The 17,735-nt window shown below is 47.7% G+C and overlaps 1 protein-coding gene across 1 annotated transcript in view; it reads right to left on the reverse strand.

The window, feature by feature from the left end:
• EEF2K (eukaryotic elongation factor 2 kinase) overlaps window positions 1-17,735 on the reverse strand; it is an 82,650-nt gene that overhangs the window by 7,540 nt on the left and 57,375 nt on the right. The window contains exons 14-17 of the mRNA XM_010340769.3: window positions 17,396-17,530; window positions 17,044-17,232; window positions 9,480-9,604; window positions 1,943-2,121 (exon numbers count right to left, since the gene is read on the reverse strand). Coding sequence (XP_010339071.1) covers window positions 1,943-2,121; window positions 9,480-9,604; window positions 17,044-17,232; window positions 17,396-17,530 — 628 coding nt within the window. The remainder of the gene's footprint in view (window positions 1-1,942; window positions 2,122-9,479; window positions 9,605-17,043; window positions 17,233-17,395; window positions 17,531-17,735) is intronic.

Genomic DNA, 17,735 nt, shown 5'->3' on the forward strand with positions numbered 1-17,735 from the left:
ACAGGGTCTCACTCTGTTGACCAGGCTGAAGTGTGGTGATATGAACATGTCTCACTGTGTGTGCCACCACACCCAGTTAATTAAAAAAAATTTGTTTTTGTAGAGATGAGGTCTCCCTGTCTATCAACTGATGAATGGATAAACAAAGGTTGTATATCTACACAATGGAATATGATGTAATAAGGAATGAAGTACTGATACATGCTTCAACACAGATGAATCTTGAAAACATTATGCTAAATGAAAGAAGTAGACACAAAAAGCCATAAATTGCATAATCCCAGTTATATAAAATCTCCAGAACAGGCAAATCTATAGGGACAAAAAGTATAGTGGTTGCTAGGATTGGGGGAGGGTTGCTAACTGGTATGGGATTTCTTTTTGGGGGTGACGGGAATGTTCTGGAATTACATGGTGATGATGATTGCACAACACTATGACTACACTAAAAACTACTGGGACCAGATACAGTGGCTCACGTCTGTAATCCAAAGACTTTGGGAAGCCAAGGCAGGAGGATTTCTTGAGGCTAGAAGTTCAAGACCAGCCCGGGCAACATAGCAAGACTCTGTTACTACAAAAAAATTAAAAATTAGCTGGACATGATGGCAAGTGCCTGTAGTCCCTGCTGCTTGGGAGGCCGAGGCTGGAGGATTGCTTGAGCACAGGAGTTCCAGGCTGCAGTGAGCTATGACTGTGCCACTGCATTCCAGCCTGAATGACACAGCGAGAGTCTATCTCAAAGAAAAAAGAAAAAGAAAAGGAAAGGAGGCCAGGCATGGTGGCTTACACCTATAATCCTAGCACTTCGGGAGGCTGAGGCAGGTGGATCACCTGAGGTCAGGAGTTCAAGACCAGCCTGGCCAACATGATGAAACTCTATCTCTATTAAAAATAGAAAAATTAGCTGGAAGTGTGCCTGTAGTCCCAACTACTTGGGAGGCTAAGGCACGAGAATTGTTTGAACCTGGGAGGCAGAGGTTGCAGTGAGCAGAGATGGCCCACTGCACTCCAGCCTGGACCACAAGGGTGAAACTCTGGGTCAGGCATGGTGGCTTGTGCCTGTAATCCACCACTTTGGTAGGCTAAGGTGGGCAGATCACTTGAAGTCAGGAGTTTAAGACCAGCCTGGCCAACATGGCAAAAGCCCATCTCTACTAAAAATACAAAAATTAGCTGGGTGTAGTGGCACACACTGGTAATCCCAGCTACTCAAGAGGTTGAGGCAAGAGAATCACTGGAACCCAGGAGGCGGAGGCCGCAGTGAGCCGAGATTGTGCCATTGCACTCCAGCCTAGGTGACAGAGTGAGACTGTCTCAAAAAAAAAAAAAAAAAAAAAAAAAAGAATGAAATTAAAAGAACCCCCATGCCACTAAACTATATACCTTTTTTTTTTTTTTTTTTTTTTGAGACGGAGTTTCGCTCTTGTTACCCAGGCTGGAGTGCAATGGCGCCATCTCGGCTCACCGCAACCTCCGCCTCCTGGGTTCAGGCAATTCTCCTGCCTCAGCCTCCTGAGTAGCTGGGATTACAGGCACGCGCCACCATGCCCAGCTAATTTTTTTGTATTTTTAGTAGAGACGGGGTTTCACCATGTTGACCAGGATGGTCTCGATCTCTTGACCTTGTGATCCACCTGCCTTGGCCTCCCAAAGTGCTGGGATTACAGGCTTGAGCCACCGCGCCCAGCCAACTATATACTTTTAAGATGGTGAATTTTGTTATGAAAATCTCAATTTTTAAAACTGCAAAAACCCCCACAAAGGCCTACTATATAACCATTAAAATGCCAGTGTTCATCTTCATACTAGCTCTATAAAGTCCCCTCCCTGGAGGAGGAGATTCAGCCTGTCATCTTGTCATAACTCCCAGTGGAATGGAAATTATGTCCCTCCCTGCCCGGCTCTGTCACACCCCAGGGGCAGGTCTGCTGGGCCCTACCTGATCTCTGCGGGTCCTTCTTCAGCCTGTAGCCTCCCATGAACAGCATCTCGGCCTCCCTGGCCAGCAGCATGTACCGGGGCTCATCTTGCATTCCATCGTACTCACCGCCCTCATCACAGTCCGTCATTTCCAGCGCAGTGTTGTACCAGTGCAGGGCCTCCAGCCAGTCTTGGCACCTTGCCAGGAGATACAGAGGGAAAGAAGGGGGAGGTTACCATGGCAATGGGATGGAGGGAGGAGGGCCTTCCAGCAGGAAGGGCAAGTCAGGGATCCCAGCAGGGCTACCACCTATGGTTCATGACCTATCTTGCCCAAGGCCAATACATTTATGAGGCACCTTTATATTGTAATATTCATTCATTCATTCATTCATTCATTTTTGAGATGGAGTCTTGCTCTGTTGTCCAGGCTGGAGTGCAGTGGTGCAATCTTGGTCTCTTGAGTTCATGTGATTCTCCTGCCTCAGCCTCCCAAGTAGCTGGGACTACAGGTGCATGCCATCACGCCTGGCTAACTTTTTGTATTTTTAGTAAAGACGGGGTTTCACCATTTGGCCAGGCTGGTCTTGAACTCCTAACCTCAAGTCATCTGCCCGCCTCAGCCTCCCAAAGTGCTGGGATTACAGGCATGAACCACTGTACTTGGCCAATATCAAGAGAGCAGTTGACCAGCCTGGGCAACATATAGAGACCCTGTCTCTACAAAAAATTTAAACAGTGACTATAGTCAAAAATAATGTAATTGTAGATTTAAAAAAAACTAAGAGTATAATTGTTTATAACACAATGAATAAATGCTTGAGGTGATGGATACCCCATTTACCCTGATGCTATTATTACACACTCCATGACCATATCAAAACTCATGTAACCCATATATACACTTACTATGTACCCTCAAAAATTTAAAAAATACAAAAAAGAAAAAAATTAGCTGAGTATGGTGATGCACGCTTGTAGTCCCAGCTACTTGGGATGCTAAGGTGGGAGGATAGCTTGAGCCCAGGAGTTAGAGGCTACAGTGAGCTATGATCATGCCACTGCACTCCAGATTGGGCAATAGAGCATCATGACCCTATGTTTTTTTAAAAAAACAGTCAAGTTGTTTTCCTTAATAAAATCAGTCTATTCCAATAATTTTCCAATAGATGAAAGTGAAGCGAAGCTTAGCTGGGACACCTCCTTGAGGAAGGAGCCTATTTTTATAGTTTGCACAGAGGCAGCCATGAACTAGCATTAGCAATATCTGAGTGTCCAAGCTAACCTGCCTTCTGACTTGTAGTAGTGGACTGGGGGCGGGGTCTTCTGCAGAGGCCTCCAGAGCCAACTGCACATTTGGCCCCACTGTATGCTCTGCTGTGCCAGCCAGCTGTGATTTGCCTCCAGCACAATGCAGAGCTCACCCCAGAATAGCCAAGTCTGCTCTTCCAGCTCTGCCCTCGACCCTCAACTCTTCCTACTGTAGCTTGTATGGGACCAAACCAGCCAGGGCACACACTGGTTCCAGCCAAACCCATGCACCACAGAATACACAGCAGGGCAGGGGGCCTTTTTCTTTGGGTATAATCCATGTGAGTAACTATTTATAGTGTATCAGGAAAGAGCAAATACAGCGACACAGATAAGGGGGGCTGTGGGTCTCATGAAACATTCTAGGAGCAAAAGGTCTGGTGACTTGCTGTCCCTGCCTTGCTGCCACGGTGCTCTCTGAGGGCCTGTCTGACAGGCTCTGCCCTCCAGGACTGGCTCTTGTTCATCTCCCTTTGGACCAGGCTCAGTGGGCTGCTGTCCATTCCCCAAACACGCCCGCTCCTGCCTGCTCTGCTGTTCCCTCGCCTCAGAAGATTCTTCCTCCAACTCTTTCTGCACCTGGCTCCTTGCTCTGGTTGGAACATGTGTCCCCTCCAAAACCCATGCTGAAATTTGCTTCCCATTGTGACGGTATTCGGAGGTGGGACCTTTGAGAGGTGATTGGGCTTTGACAGTTCTCCCCTCATGAATGGATTTCTGCCATTATGAGGGGTGGATTTGTTATAAAAGGGTGAGTTTGGCCCCCCTTTGCTTTTTCTTTTTTTGATATAGTTTTACTCTGTTGCCCAGGCAGGAGTGCAGTGGCACAATCATAGCTCACTGTAGCCTCAAAGTCCTGGGCTCAAGGAATCCTCCCATTTTAACCTCCTGGATAGCTGGGATGACAGAGGCATGTCACCATGCCTGGCTAATTAAAAAAAAAATTTTTAATAGAGATATAGTATTACTAGGTTGCCCAAGTTGGTTTTGAACTCCTGGGCTCAGGCTTCAAAAGTGCTGGGATTACAGGCAGAGCTACTGCACTTAGCCTGCACTCCCTTCTCTTTCCTTCCCTTCTGTCACATGATAACACAGCAAGAAGGCCCTTGCCAGATGCCGGCACACTGATATTAGACTTCCCAGCCTCCAGAACTAAGAACCAACAAATTTATGTTCATGATAAATTCCTCAGCCTCAGGTATTTTGTTACCAGCACAGAAGAGACTAAGATACTCACCATCCCTTCAGTCTCAGCTCACTCATCACCTCTTCAGAGATTCTGTCTGCAAACACTGTTTCCTACAACTACTACTAAAATCTTTAATTCTCCTTATTCACTTGTTTAGCATGGTGTCCCATGATTAGAAGGTAGGCCCTATGAAGGTAGGAGCCCCTTGTCTGTTTTGCTGTATTTGCTGGTCTGGCAAACAGCACAGGCTCAATAAATGTCCAGTGAATGAAGAAATGTAAACAAGTGGCTGGCTGGGATGGTGCTCAGAAGATAACCTTGACTTTATCTTATTAAAAAATGGCCAGGTACAGTAGCTCATACCTGTGATCCCAGCACCTTGGGAGGCCTAGTTGGGAGAATCTCTTGAGCTCAGGAGTTCGAAACCAGCCTGGGCAACATGGCGAAACCCTAGCTCTACAAAAAATACAAGTTCATTGGGTATGATGGTGCATGCCTGTGGTCCCAGCTACTCGAGAGGCTGAGGCAGGAAGATCACTTGAGCCTGAGAGGTTGAGACTGCAGTGAGCTATGATTACACCACTGCACTCTAGCCTGGGTGACAAAGCAAGACCGTGTCTCAGCTAAATAAATAGATAAATAAATAAAAGTTAAATTTTAAAAAATGGACCATGTGAAAATTACTGGTGACATGCTCAACAAACTTGTTTTTTTTGTTTGCTTTTTTTTTTTTTTTTTTTTTGAGACAGAGTTTCGCTCTTGTTACCCAGGCTGGAGTGCAATGGCATGATCTCGGCTCACCGCAACCTCCGCCTCCTGGGTTCAGGCAATTCTCCTGCCTCAGCCTCCTGAGTAGCTGGGATTACAGGCATGCATCATCATGCCCAGTTGATTTTTTTGTATTTTTAGTAGAGACGGGGTTTCATCATGTTGACCAGGATGGTCTTGATCTCTTGACCTTGTGATCCACCCGCCTCGGGCTCCCAAAGTGCTGGGATTACAGGCTTGAGCCACTGCGCCCGGCTGTTTGCTTGTTTTTTGAGACAGAGTTTTGCTCTTGTTGCCCAGGCTGGAGTGCAATGGTGCGATCTCAGCTCACTGCAACCTCCGCCTCCAGGGTTTAAGCAATTCTCCTGCTTCAACCTCCTAAGTAGCTGAGATTACAGGTGCCTGCCACCACACCTGGCTGATTTTGTATTTTTAGTAGAGACAGGATTTCAGAATATTGCTTAGGCTGGTCTTGAACTCCTGACATCAGGTGATTCACCCATCTTGGCCTCCCAAAGTGCTGGAATTACAGGCGTGAGCCACTGCGCCAGGCCCAAACTTGGGTTTTAACACTGACCAGAACATACTAGACTAGATTATTTCTCTCCTTTCTGCCCTGACCCTCCCTGGTCTTAGAGGGCAAAGCAAAATTGACCTGAAAAAGTTAAATGTGAAAGACCTAATTGCTGAGCCTTGTCCACCCCAGCCTGATGCTATCTCGTTGGCAAGGGTGCCCATCCTGCCCTGGCATTTCTATTATCTTCTCCTTCCGCCTCTAATGGATGGTAACTTCTGGTGCCTGTATCCCTTAAATGCAACTTTGGGCCTACACAGAGCACTGCCTTACCCAGAGGTAGCCCTTAATCAATGTTCTTTGCATGGGAGGGGTTGGAACTGCTTTGAATAACAAAGAAAATAAGGAAATGACTAGAGCAGAAGCAATAAATATTTTTGATAGATTTTACTAAGTAAATATTAAAAACCAGTGTGTCCCAAACCCAGCAAATAATGGTCATTGTGTGGCATCTGTGCCCTCCCTCTATAGTAGACATATCTGAAAAAAGTCTTTTGAAGAGAATCGTGGCCAAGTGCAGTGGCTCACACTTGCAGTACCAGCACTTTGGGAGGCTGAGATAGCAGGACTGCTTGAGGCCGGGAGTTTGAGACCAGCCTGGGCATCATAGCAAACCTTTGTCTCTACAAAAAAATTATAAAATTTAGTCGAGTATAGTGGCATATGCCTATGGTCCCAGCTGCTAGGAGGCTGAAGCAGGAGGATCACTTGAGCCCAGGTCAAAGCTACAGTTAGCTATTATTACATCACTGTACTCCAACCTGGGTGACAGAGATCCTGTCTCAAAAATAAATACATGGATAAAAAATAGGCCAGGAATGGTGGCTCACATCTGTAATCCCAGCACTTTGGGAGGCTGAGGCAGGTGGGATCACCTGAGGTCAGGAGTTCGAGACCAGCCTGGCCAACATGGTGAAACACTGTCTCTATTAAAAATACAAAAATTGGGCTGGGCACAGTGGCTCACGCCTATAATCCCAGCACTTTGGGAGGCTGAGACGGGCAGATCACGAGGTCAAGAGATCGAGACCATCCTGGTCAACATGGTGAAACTCCGTCTCTACTAAAAATACAAAAAATTAGCTGGGCATGGTGGTGCATGCCTGTAATCCCAGCTACGTGGGAGGTTGAGGCAGGAGAATTGCCTGAACCCAGGAGGCGGAGGTTGCGGTGAGCCAAGATCGCGTCATTGCACTCCAGCCTAGGTAACAAGAGCGAAACTCCATCTCAAAAAAAAAAAAAAAATTAGCCAGGTGTGGTGGTGCACATCTGCACTCCCAGCTATTGGGGAGGCTGAGGCAGAAGAATCACTTGAAGCTGGGAGGCAGAGGTTGCAGTGAGCTGAGATTGTGCCACTGCACTCCAGCCTAGGAGACAGAGCAAGACTGTCTCAAAAATAAAATAAAAAGGCCAGGTGTGGTGGCTCACACCTGTAATCTCAGCACTTTGGGAGGCTCAGGCAGGTAGACTGCCTGAGGTCAGGAGTTCGAGACCAGCCTGGCTAACATGGTGAAATCCTATCTCTATTAAAAAAATAAAAATTAGCTGGGTGCAGTGGCGGGCACCTGTAATCCCACCTACTTGGGAGGCTGAGGCAGGAGAATCACTTGAACGCAGGAGGTGGCGGTTGCAGCGAGCCAAGATTGAACCATTGCACTCAAGCCTGCACAACAGAGTGAGACTCCATCTCAAATAATAACAGTAATAATAATAACAATATTATTAAATAAAAAATAAAGAGAAAAGTATACCAAAGGGTTAACAGTCTTAATATGTAAAGAATTTTTACAAATCAATAAAATCCTATCACCTCAAATAGATGTAAAAGGTTAACAAAGGCCAGGAAGAGAAAGCACAGATGCAAATACTCAGTGCCCAGCTCTAGGCCCTGCCCCATGCATGATGCGCTTTCCCACTGCACTCAATGGGCACCATATGTATACACTGACATTTGACCTAATACAATCATGTCAGTCTTTTTGTTTACCTCTCCTCCATGCCAGTAGACAGTACATTGGAGGAGGGGTGAGAAGACATAAGTTGGCTCTGCCATTTGCTCCAGATTGGACCATAAGCAAGCCCCTTCACATCTCAGAACTAGTTTAGTCACCCATAAAACGGAGCCCAAAATACCTGCCCTAGTCAGGCATGGTGGCTCACACCTGTAATCCCATTGGGAGGCTGAGGAGGGAAGGTTGCTCAATGAGCCCAGGAGATCCAGTCTGGACAATATAATGAGACCCTCATTCTCTACAAAAAAATTAAAAATTTAGCTGGATGTGATAGTACATGCCTATAGTCCCAGCTACTCAGGAGGCTGAGGCGGGATGACTGCTTGAGCCCAGGAAGTAGAGGATGCAGTGAGCTATGATCATGCCACTGTCCTCCAGCCTGGGTGACAGTGCGAAACTCTGTTTCTTTCTTTTTTTTTCTTTCTTTCTTTCTTTTTTTTTTTTTTTTTGAGACCGAGTTTTGCTCTTGTTGCCCAGGCTGGAATGCAATGGCTTGATCTCAGCTCACTGCAACCTCCACCTCCCAGGTTCAAGTGATTCTCCTGCCTCAGCCTCCCAAGTAGCTGGGAGTACAAGTGCCCACCACCACACCCAGCTAATTTTTGTGTTTTTAGTAGAGACGGGGTTTTACCATGTTGGCCAGGCTTTGGCAAGACCCTGTTTCTAAAATAAAATAGTAAGTAGGAAAAGTCAATTAAAATCACCCATAATCCTTACAACTAGGGACACCCACTCTGACCTGGATGCTGCATATTCTTTCAGATTTTTTCTCAGGCAGATCATTACCTACATTGGCTACAGTGGCTGCCCCATATCACATGCCTTTTTTTTTGAGATGGAGCCTCACTCTTTCACTCAGTCTGGAGTATAGTAGCACAAATCTCAGCTCATTGCAACCTCTGCTTCCTGGGTTCAAGTGATTCTCTTGCCTCAGCCTCCCAAGTAGCTGGGTAGCTAGTCTTATAGGCACCCACCATCACACCTGGCTAATTTTTTTTTTCTTTTTGAGACAGAGTCTTGCTCTATGGCCCAGGCTGGAGCACAGTAGCATGATCTCGACTCACTACAACCTCCACCTCCCGGGTTCAAGTGATTCTCCTGCCTCAGCCTCCTGAGTAGCTGGGATTACAGGCATACACCACCACACCCATCTAGATTTTTTTTTTTTTTTTGTAGGTTTAGTAGAGACGGGGTTTCACCATGTTGGCCAGGCTGGTCTTGAACTCCTGACCTCATGATCCGCCCACCTCAGCCTCCCAAGAGATTACAGGTGTGAGCCACCGTGCCCCATCCTAGTTTTTGTATTTTTAGTAGAGAAGGAGTTTCACCATGTTGGCCAGGTGGGTCTCGAACTCCTGACTTCAAGTGATCTGCCCACCTTGGCCTCCCAAAGTGCTGGGATTACAGGTGTGAGCCACCACACCCGGTCATACCACGAGCTTTATGTGCCGGCCACTGTGCGGGTTACAGGCATCATCTCATTTACCCTTCATGGGATAACCCCAGGACATAAGTGCTATAATTATTCCCAGTTTACAACATGAAGAAACTGAGGCCAGGGAGGTAAAATAACTTGCCCATGGTTGCTGGACTGATCATGGGGGAGCCAAGACTAGAACCCAGGTCTGTGCTGATACTGAGGGCAAACGCCCACCTGCAGCCCAGGTTCCCACCAGCTCCTCCTCGGGGACAGCTGCAGTACCTGTCTGGGCTGAGGTTCTGGCCAGTGTCAAAAGCTCGAGCCACTAGGATCATGGACTGCCTGTCGCCGGCTTCAGCGGCTTTCAGTAAGTAATCAAATCCTTTGGTTTTGTTCTCTTCCGTCTCCTGTTGATACAAACCAAAGAAGGAGAAAGAAAAGTGAATGAGGCTGGCACTCGAGGGCTGCCAAGATCTTGCTACTCAATCTTCACACTGTTTCTTGAGAGCTCTGGGCTGGGAGGCTGTAGAAGTGAGGGAGGAGGAGGGACTTGACTCCGGAGGCTTGGCTCAGATGCTGGAACAAATCAAGGACGGGCTAACACAGGGATGGGGGTGGGGAAAGAGCTTTTCATAATACACACCCACCAGTGCACCAGGTCAGTTTTCCACTGTCTTGTCCGGGCAACACTTGAGAGTTACTGCCCATTTCCACGGCTATGGCCCCACAACCTAGAAGTTACTACCCTTTCCCTAGAAATTTCTGCATAAACCGCCTGTTAATATGCATACAATCAAGAGTAGGCATAAATCTGACTGCAGAACTGCCCTGAGTTGCTAATCTCAGCACACTGCCTGTGGGGCAGCCTGACTCCACAGAAGCAGTCATGGAGCTGTACCACTGCCTAAGCTACAACACTGCCACTTCAGTAAAGCTGTTTTTGTCTACCTTTGGCTCACCCTTGAATTCTTTCCGGGTGAAGCAAAAAAACATCTTGGGCTAAGCTCCAATTTGGGGCCTGCCTGCCCTGCATCAGAAGTTGACATCAGGACCGGGCTGGGTGGACTGGCCAGACTACACTCCAGCCTTGGTGACAGAGGCTCCATCTCAAAAAAAGTACACATCAGTAGTTTTTAGTAAATTCACAGAACTGCACAACCATCACCAGTCAATTTCAGAATACTTTCACCAATCCAAAAAGAAATTCTATACCGCCGGGTTTGGTGGCTCACACCTGTAATCCCAAATCCCACACTTTGCGAGGCTGAGGTGGGTAGATCACCTGAGGTCAGGAGTCCGAGACCAGCCTGGCCAACATGGTGAAACCCTGCCTCTACTAAAAATACAAAAATCAGCCGGGCCTGGTGGGGCACATCTGTAATCCCAGCGACTCAGGAGGCTGGGGCAGGAAAACTGCTTGAAGCTGGGAGGCAAAGGTTGCAGGGAGCTGAGATCATGCCACTGTACTCCAGCCTGGTTGAGAGAGCAAGACTACACCTTAAAAAAAAAAAAAAAAAAGGCCGGGTGCAGTGGCTCAAGCCTGTAATCCCAGCACTTTGGGAGGCCGAGGCGGGTGGAACACGAGGTCAAGAGATCGAGACCAGCCGGGCGCGGTGGCTCAAGCCTGTAATCCCAGCACTTTGGGAGGCCGAGGTGGGTGGATCACGAGGTCGAGAGATCGAGACCATCCTGGTCAACATGGTGAAACCCCGTCTCTACCAAAAGTGCAAAAATTAGCTGGGCATGGTGGCGTGTGCCTGTAATCCCAGCTACTCAGGAGGCTGAGGCAGGAGAATTGCCTGAACCCAGGAGGCGGAGGTTGCGGTGAGCCGAGATCGCGTCATTGCACTCCAGCCTGGGTAACAAGAGCGAAAGAAACTCCGTCTCAAAAAAAAAAAAAAAAAAAAAGGCTAGGTGTGGTGGCTCACGCTTATAATCCCAGCACTTTGGGAGCCCAAGGCAGGCAGATCACAAGGTCAGGAGTTCAAGACCAGCCTGACCAACATGGTGAAACCCTGTCTCTACTAAAAATACAAAAGTTAGCCAGGTGTGGTGGGGCGCACCTGTAATCCCAGCTACTCAGGAGATCGAGGCAGGAGAATCACTTGAATCCAGGAAGCAGAGGTTGCAGTGAGCCAAGATCGTGCCACTGCACTCCAGCCTGGGTGACAGAGTAAAACTCTGTCTCCAAAAAAAAAGAAATGTCATACTGCTTAACTGTCAATCTCCCTCTATCCCTACTCTCCCTATCCTGTTCAGCTCTATGCAACCATTAGTCTACTTTCTGCCTCTATGGATTGACTATTCTGGATCTGGACATTTCATAATAATAGAATCATACAATATGTGGTCCTTTGTGACTCCTTCACTTAGCACAGTGCTTTCAAGGTCCATCTGTGTTGTAGCACATACCAATGTTTCATTCCTTTTTATGATCAAATAATAGTCCATGGTATGAATATATCATGTTTCGTTTACCCATTCATCCACTGACAGACATCTGAGTTGTTTCCATTTTTTGGCTATTATGAATAATGCTGCTATGAAGACTTGTGTGCAAGCTTTTGTGTGAAAGTGTTTTTATTCTTTTGGGTTAGTAGCTATAATTGAAACTGCTGGGTCACATATAACTTACCCTATAGAAAGGAAATACTGCCACAAATCAGGGCTTGATTGATGGTATTTTTGATTGTCAGAAAGGGGTGGAAAACATGAACACTGCAGATGAAACTAACAAGTGGGTCATGCCTGTAGCTGTTCTATTGTGACGAGTGCAGGAAATTGAAGAAATATCCTTCCAGTATTTAAAACTACCATCTGATTCAGAAAAGAGGTTGCTCACATCAGAGGCAGATGAAGTTCCAGTTCTAACACAGGTCTTTGTTAATTTCACTTTCATCTCATTCATTTATGTCAGAACTACACTTCTCTATCAATTGCAACCAGAGGTTGGCTATGGGTACAAGAGTTTGCAAAAATCAGTGCAAAGTATTGTGTGAGAGTTGATGATGTGACATTTACTTTTCATTGTTGTTTGTAAACTGTATGCGACATATAATTTTTTCTTTTTTTCTTCTTGTATTTTAGACAGGCTCTTGCTCTGTTGCCCAGGCTAGAGTGCAGTGGCTCCATCATAGCTCATGGAAGCCTCAAACTCCTGTGGTGTGTGGTTTTTATCCTCCCACCTCACTCTCCCAAGCAGCTGGGACCACAGGCATGTGCCACCACACCAGGCTAATTTTTTTTTTGTGGGTGGCGGGGTTTATAGAGATAGTTTTGCTATGTTTCCCAGGCCGGTCTGAAACTCCTGGGCTCAATCAATCCTCCTGTCTTGGCCTTCCAAAGTGCTGGGATTACAGGTGTGAGCCATGCCCAGGCTACGTATTCTTTAAATGAGTAAAATTTAATATATTTACACATATATGTACACATTTTCTTCCCACCCCCAAGAGCCAATTGCTAAATGTTTCCCAGCACAGCACTGGCTGAAGGAGTACAGAATTGGAGAGAGAGGCCAGGTGTGGTGGCTCACGCTTGTAATCCCAGCACTTTGGGAGGCCAAGGCAGGCAGATCACCCGCGGTCAGGAGTTCAAGACCAGCCTGGCCAACATGGTGAAACCTCGTCTCTTCTGAAAATACAAAAATTAGCCCAGCGTGGTGGCACAGGTCTGTAATCCTAGCTACCTGGGTGGCTGAGGCAGGAGACTTGCTTTAACTTGGGAAGCAGAGGTTGCAGTGAGCCAAGATCACACCACTACATTCCAGCCTGGGTGATAGAGTGAAATTCCATTGCAAAAAAAAAAAAAAAAAGAGAGATTAGAGAGAGACAAAAAAGTGAAAATTCCCCTCTTCCAATCAAACCTCCCCCTCACATCTGAAACAGGAAAAAAAAAAAAAAAAAACCCAGCAGTGGGAGACCCCCTGTCCATATGTCAAATGATGCAATCTGCCTGAACCATAACACACTACCTGCTGGGCATGGTGGCTTATGTCTGTAATCCCAGCACTTTGGGGAGCTGAGGTGGATCACATGAGGTCAGGAGTTCAAGACCAGCCTGGCCAAGACAGTGAAACCCCATCTCTACTAAAAATGCAAAAATTAGCCAGGTGTGGTAGCAGGCACCTGTAATCTCAGCTACTTGGGAGGCTGAGGCAGAAGAATTGCTTGAACTCAGGAGGTGGTGGTTGCAGTGAGCTCAGATCGTGCCACTGCACTCCAGCCTGGGCAACAAGAGTGGTATTTCATCTCAGGAAAAAGAGAACAAAAAAGAAAAGAAACTGCCAATATTCTACCATTTATGACCTTCAAAAATAGCAGTTTGATGAGGTTCCACCTATGTTGCACAAAGCCAGTCACTGTAGCAATTTTTGTGATATCAAAGGAATACAGCCGACTCAGGAGTCCATTAATAGTGCACAGGTATGCCCCACACATAATAGAACCTTACGCAGCTGTCACAAAGATCAGGCCAGGCATGGTGGCTCACACCTGTAATCCCAGCATTTTGGGAGGGTGAGGCAGGCAGATCACTTGTGGTCAGAAGTTTGAGACCAGCCTGGCCAACATGGCAAAACCCCATCTTTACTAAAAATACAAAAATTAGCTGGGTGTGGTGGTGGGCACCTGTAAGCCCAGCTACTTGGGAGTTTTAGGCAGGAGAATTGATTGCTTGAACCTGGGTGGTAGAGGTTGCAGTAAGGTGAGATTGTACAACTGCACTCCAGCCTGGGCCACAGAGCTGTCTCAAGGAAAAAAAAAAAAAATTCAGGAAGCTATCTCTATATTGCTGAGGTAAAATGTCCACAGGACACTGTCAAGTGAAAAACATTAGCTTCAGGAGTGTGTGTGTAGGATGCTAACTTTGGGGGAAAAAGCAAGGTGAAAACAGGAACCTATTTCATATTTGCATATGGAAACTGTGTTCTGGGCTGAACAATAAATAACCTCCCAATATTCATGTCCAGGCAGAATGTGATCTGATTTGGAAATAGGGTCTTTGAAGACATAATTAGTTATACTGGCGGGCACTATGGTTCACTCCTGTAGTCCCAGCACTTTCAGAGGCTGAGGTGGGTGAATCATCTGAGGCCAAGAGTTCGAGACCAGCCTGGCCAACATGGTGAAACCCCATCTCCACTAAAAATACAAAAATTAACCAGGTGTGGTGGTGGGTGCCTCTATTCCTAGCCACTTGAGAGACTGAGGCAGGAGAATTGCCTGAACCTGGGATGTGGAGGTTGCAGTGAGTGGAGATCACGACACTGTGTTCCAGCCTGGGTGTCAGAGCGAGACTCCATCTCAAAAAAAAAAAAAAAAAAGTTATATTAAGATGAGGTTACGCTGGATGTTAGGTGGGCCCTAAATGCCATATGACTGCTGTCTTTATAAAAGCAGAAGAAACAGGGAGACAGGGACACAAGAGGAGAATGGAGACAGAGATTGCACTGATCCAAGCCAAGGAATAATGAAGACTGCCAACAGTGCCTAGAAGCCAGAAGAAACGAAGAAGGATTCTCCTCTTCGAGCCTTCAGAGGAAGGCATGGTTCTACTGACACCTTGATTTTTGGAATTCTAGCTTCCAAAACTATGACAGAACAAATTTCTGTTGTTACAAGCCACCTGGTTTGTGGAATGTCTTAAGGAAGTGAATACACTCTGGAATTCTGTATAAGTAACTAATAATGATGTCTACCTGTTATTCAGAGAATGAGAGGATGCGGGGAAGGCGGGAGGGGGATTTTTCACTGTACTGCTTTTTTTTTTTGAGACTGAGTCTTGCTCTGTTGCCCAGTCTGGAGTGCAGTGGTGCGATCTCAGCTAACTGCAACCTCTGTCTCCTGGGTTCAAGCAATTCTCCTGCCTCAGCCTCCCGAGTAGCTGGGGTTACAGGCACACACCACCACACTCGGCTAATTTTTTATTTTTTTGGTAGAAATGGGGTTTTGCCATATTGGCCAGGCTGGTCTTGAACTCCTGGCCTTAAGTGATCTGCCCGCTTCAGCCTTCCAAAGGGCTGGGATTACAGGTATGAGCCACCACACCCAGCCTAAGCTTTTTATATTTAAAAAAAAAACAAAAAACAAAAACCTTTTTGTCCGGGCATGGTGGCTCTCACTCCTGTAGTTCCAGCACTTTAAGAGGCTGTGGCAGGAGGACTGCTTGAACCCAGGAGGTCGAGGCAGCAGTGAGCTACAATCACGCCATGGCACTCCAACCTGGGTGACAGAGTAACACCCTGTCTCTAAAATAAATAAGTCTGAGAGTGGTGGCTCATGCCTGTAATCCCAGCACTTTGGGAGGCTGAAGTGGGCAGATCACCTGAGATCAGGAGTTCAAGACCAGCCTGGCCAACATGGTAAAACTCGGTCTCTACTAAAAATACAAAAATTAGCTAGGTATGATGGTGGACACCTGTAATTGCAGCTACTCAGGAGGCTGAGGCAGGAGAATCCCTTGAACCTGTGAAGCGGAGGTTACAGTGAGCCGAGATCACACCACTGCACTTCATCTAGGGCAACAAAGCAAGACTCTGTCTCAAAAAAAACAAAAACAATAAATAAATAAGGCTTTAATCACATCAATGTAATTACTGATTCAAAAAGCTAAATACGTGAAGGACTTTGGAGTATCTTCCCACCCTCTTCGAGTCTGAGATCCATCCACCCACTGGGCCACACCCTGCACCCATGCTGAGCCTAGGTCACCTGTCCATGGGCAACCTTGGCCCACGTGATGGTGAGGATGGGAACAGGTATACTGGGAGCATGTGCCCACCAAAGGCCTCTCAACTTCTCCTGGGAAAAGATCCCATTCCCCAGGCCTTGCCAGATCCCATTCAATCCTTTCCTCCCTCTGCCCACGGACTGGGGTCAGAAGGAGCCGCAAACCCCTACACAATTGCCCTGCACATCCACACGCTGCTGCTTCCGCTCCAGTTCTGCCTCAACTCCTGCCGCACCTCTAGCTATACAGATGCACCCTGACTCTCCCCTCTGGGCCTGAGCACATGCGGTTCCTTCTACCTGAGCTGCTCACCTCCCCAGCTTGGCCCGGCTCACTCCCTTTGGGTCTTCAGGTCTAAAGCAGATAGCCCCCCAACCCACTTTTTTTTTCTTTTAAGAGACAGGATCTCACTGTTGCCCAGGCTGGAGTGCAGTTGCATGATCTCGGCTCACTACAAACCTCCGCCTCCTGGGTTCAAGAGATTCTCCCACCTCAGCCTCCCAAGCAGGTGGGATTACAGGTGTGCACCACCACATCTGGCTAATTTTTGTATTTTTTGTTACAGATGGGGTTTCACCATGTTGGCCAGGCTGATCTCAAATTCCTGGCCTTATGTGATCCACCCATCTCAGCCTCCCAAGTGCTGGGATTAAAGGTATGAGCCACCAAGCCAGCCTAACATAGGTATCCCTTTATCTGTTCATTCCATGAATCTGTACTGAGCATTGACGCAGTGCCAGGCCCCAACCACTAGGGATACGGCCAAAACTGATGGGCGCGCGAGAAGCCTGCACCAACCTCTCCAGGCCTCAGTTACAGCCCTTCCTCACGTGTATCCACCATGTATTCTGCTTCTCCCATCACACCATGTCCATGTTATTGCCTGGAAACGTGACTCACCTTCCCCTCGCTCTCCAAAGACAGAGATCGGTTCTGCCAGTTTCAACTCATGGGGAAGGGCCTGCCCCCAAACCAGTGCCCTGGACATTTTTGTGGCATGCATAAGCCTCAGAATAGAAGGCAGGTGAATGCAGCACGGCTTCCAGGATGGGAGGCAGGCGAATGACAGGGTGACTGAGTCCCACCCCCACCTGCAGCTGTGTCCCTGCCACCTGCTCACCTTCAGAGAGACGTCAGCTAGAATGTGATGGGGCAGCTGCGAGTACATGAGTCCCAGACCCACGATGGCCTCCAGCTCGCCCAGGTCGGCAGCGTGTTCCAGATGGAAGACAGCCGACTCCTGGTCCCACTCCTCGCCCTTCTTGCAGAAGCGCCCGCCCTCGTGGTAGCGCACCATGGCCAGATGGACCTGCCACACAGACTACAGTGTCGACCCAGCTGTCTGGCCGGCCGAAGCCACACCCAAGACCGCCCAGCCAGCCTGCAGGAGGAAGTGATTAGCGAAGGAGAGGCTAGAGCCAAGGGGCTCCAGGTTAATGCAGACAGGGCTTCAAAATGGGCGTCGCTGATACCTTCCCCAAAATGGACTTCCCGATTTTCTTTTCGAGGTCCAGAGCATTAAGCCTTTGCACTTCCAGGGCCACGGCCGAAGCCCTCGGCAGGTGGAGGCGGGAGGAGTTGAGGAGATTCCACTTCTCTACACAGACCTGAAGGGATAGAATCGGCCAGAGAAGCGAGGGGCTGGGGGTGGACGCAGCATCACTGCTGTGAGCAGTCCCTACTACACAGGAGCCTGGCTGGCAGGAGACGGGGAGCGAACGCTTGCGATGTCAAAGTTTATTGGCCAAACATGGCTCCAGTGTTTTTTTTTGAGACAGATTCTCGCTTATTACCCACGCTGGAGTGCAATGG

The sequence above is a fragment of the Saimiri boliviensis genome, chromosome 12, assembly GCF_048565385.1.
Source record: "Saimiri boliviensis isolate mSaiBol1 chromosome 12, mSaiBol1.pri, whole genome shotgun sequence".
Taxonomy (NCBI): domain Eukaryota; kingdom Metazoa; phylum Chordata; class Mammalia; order Primates; family Cebidae; genus Saimiri; species Saimiri boliviensis.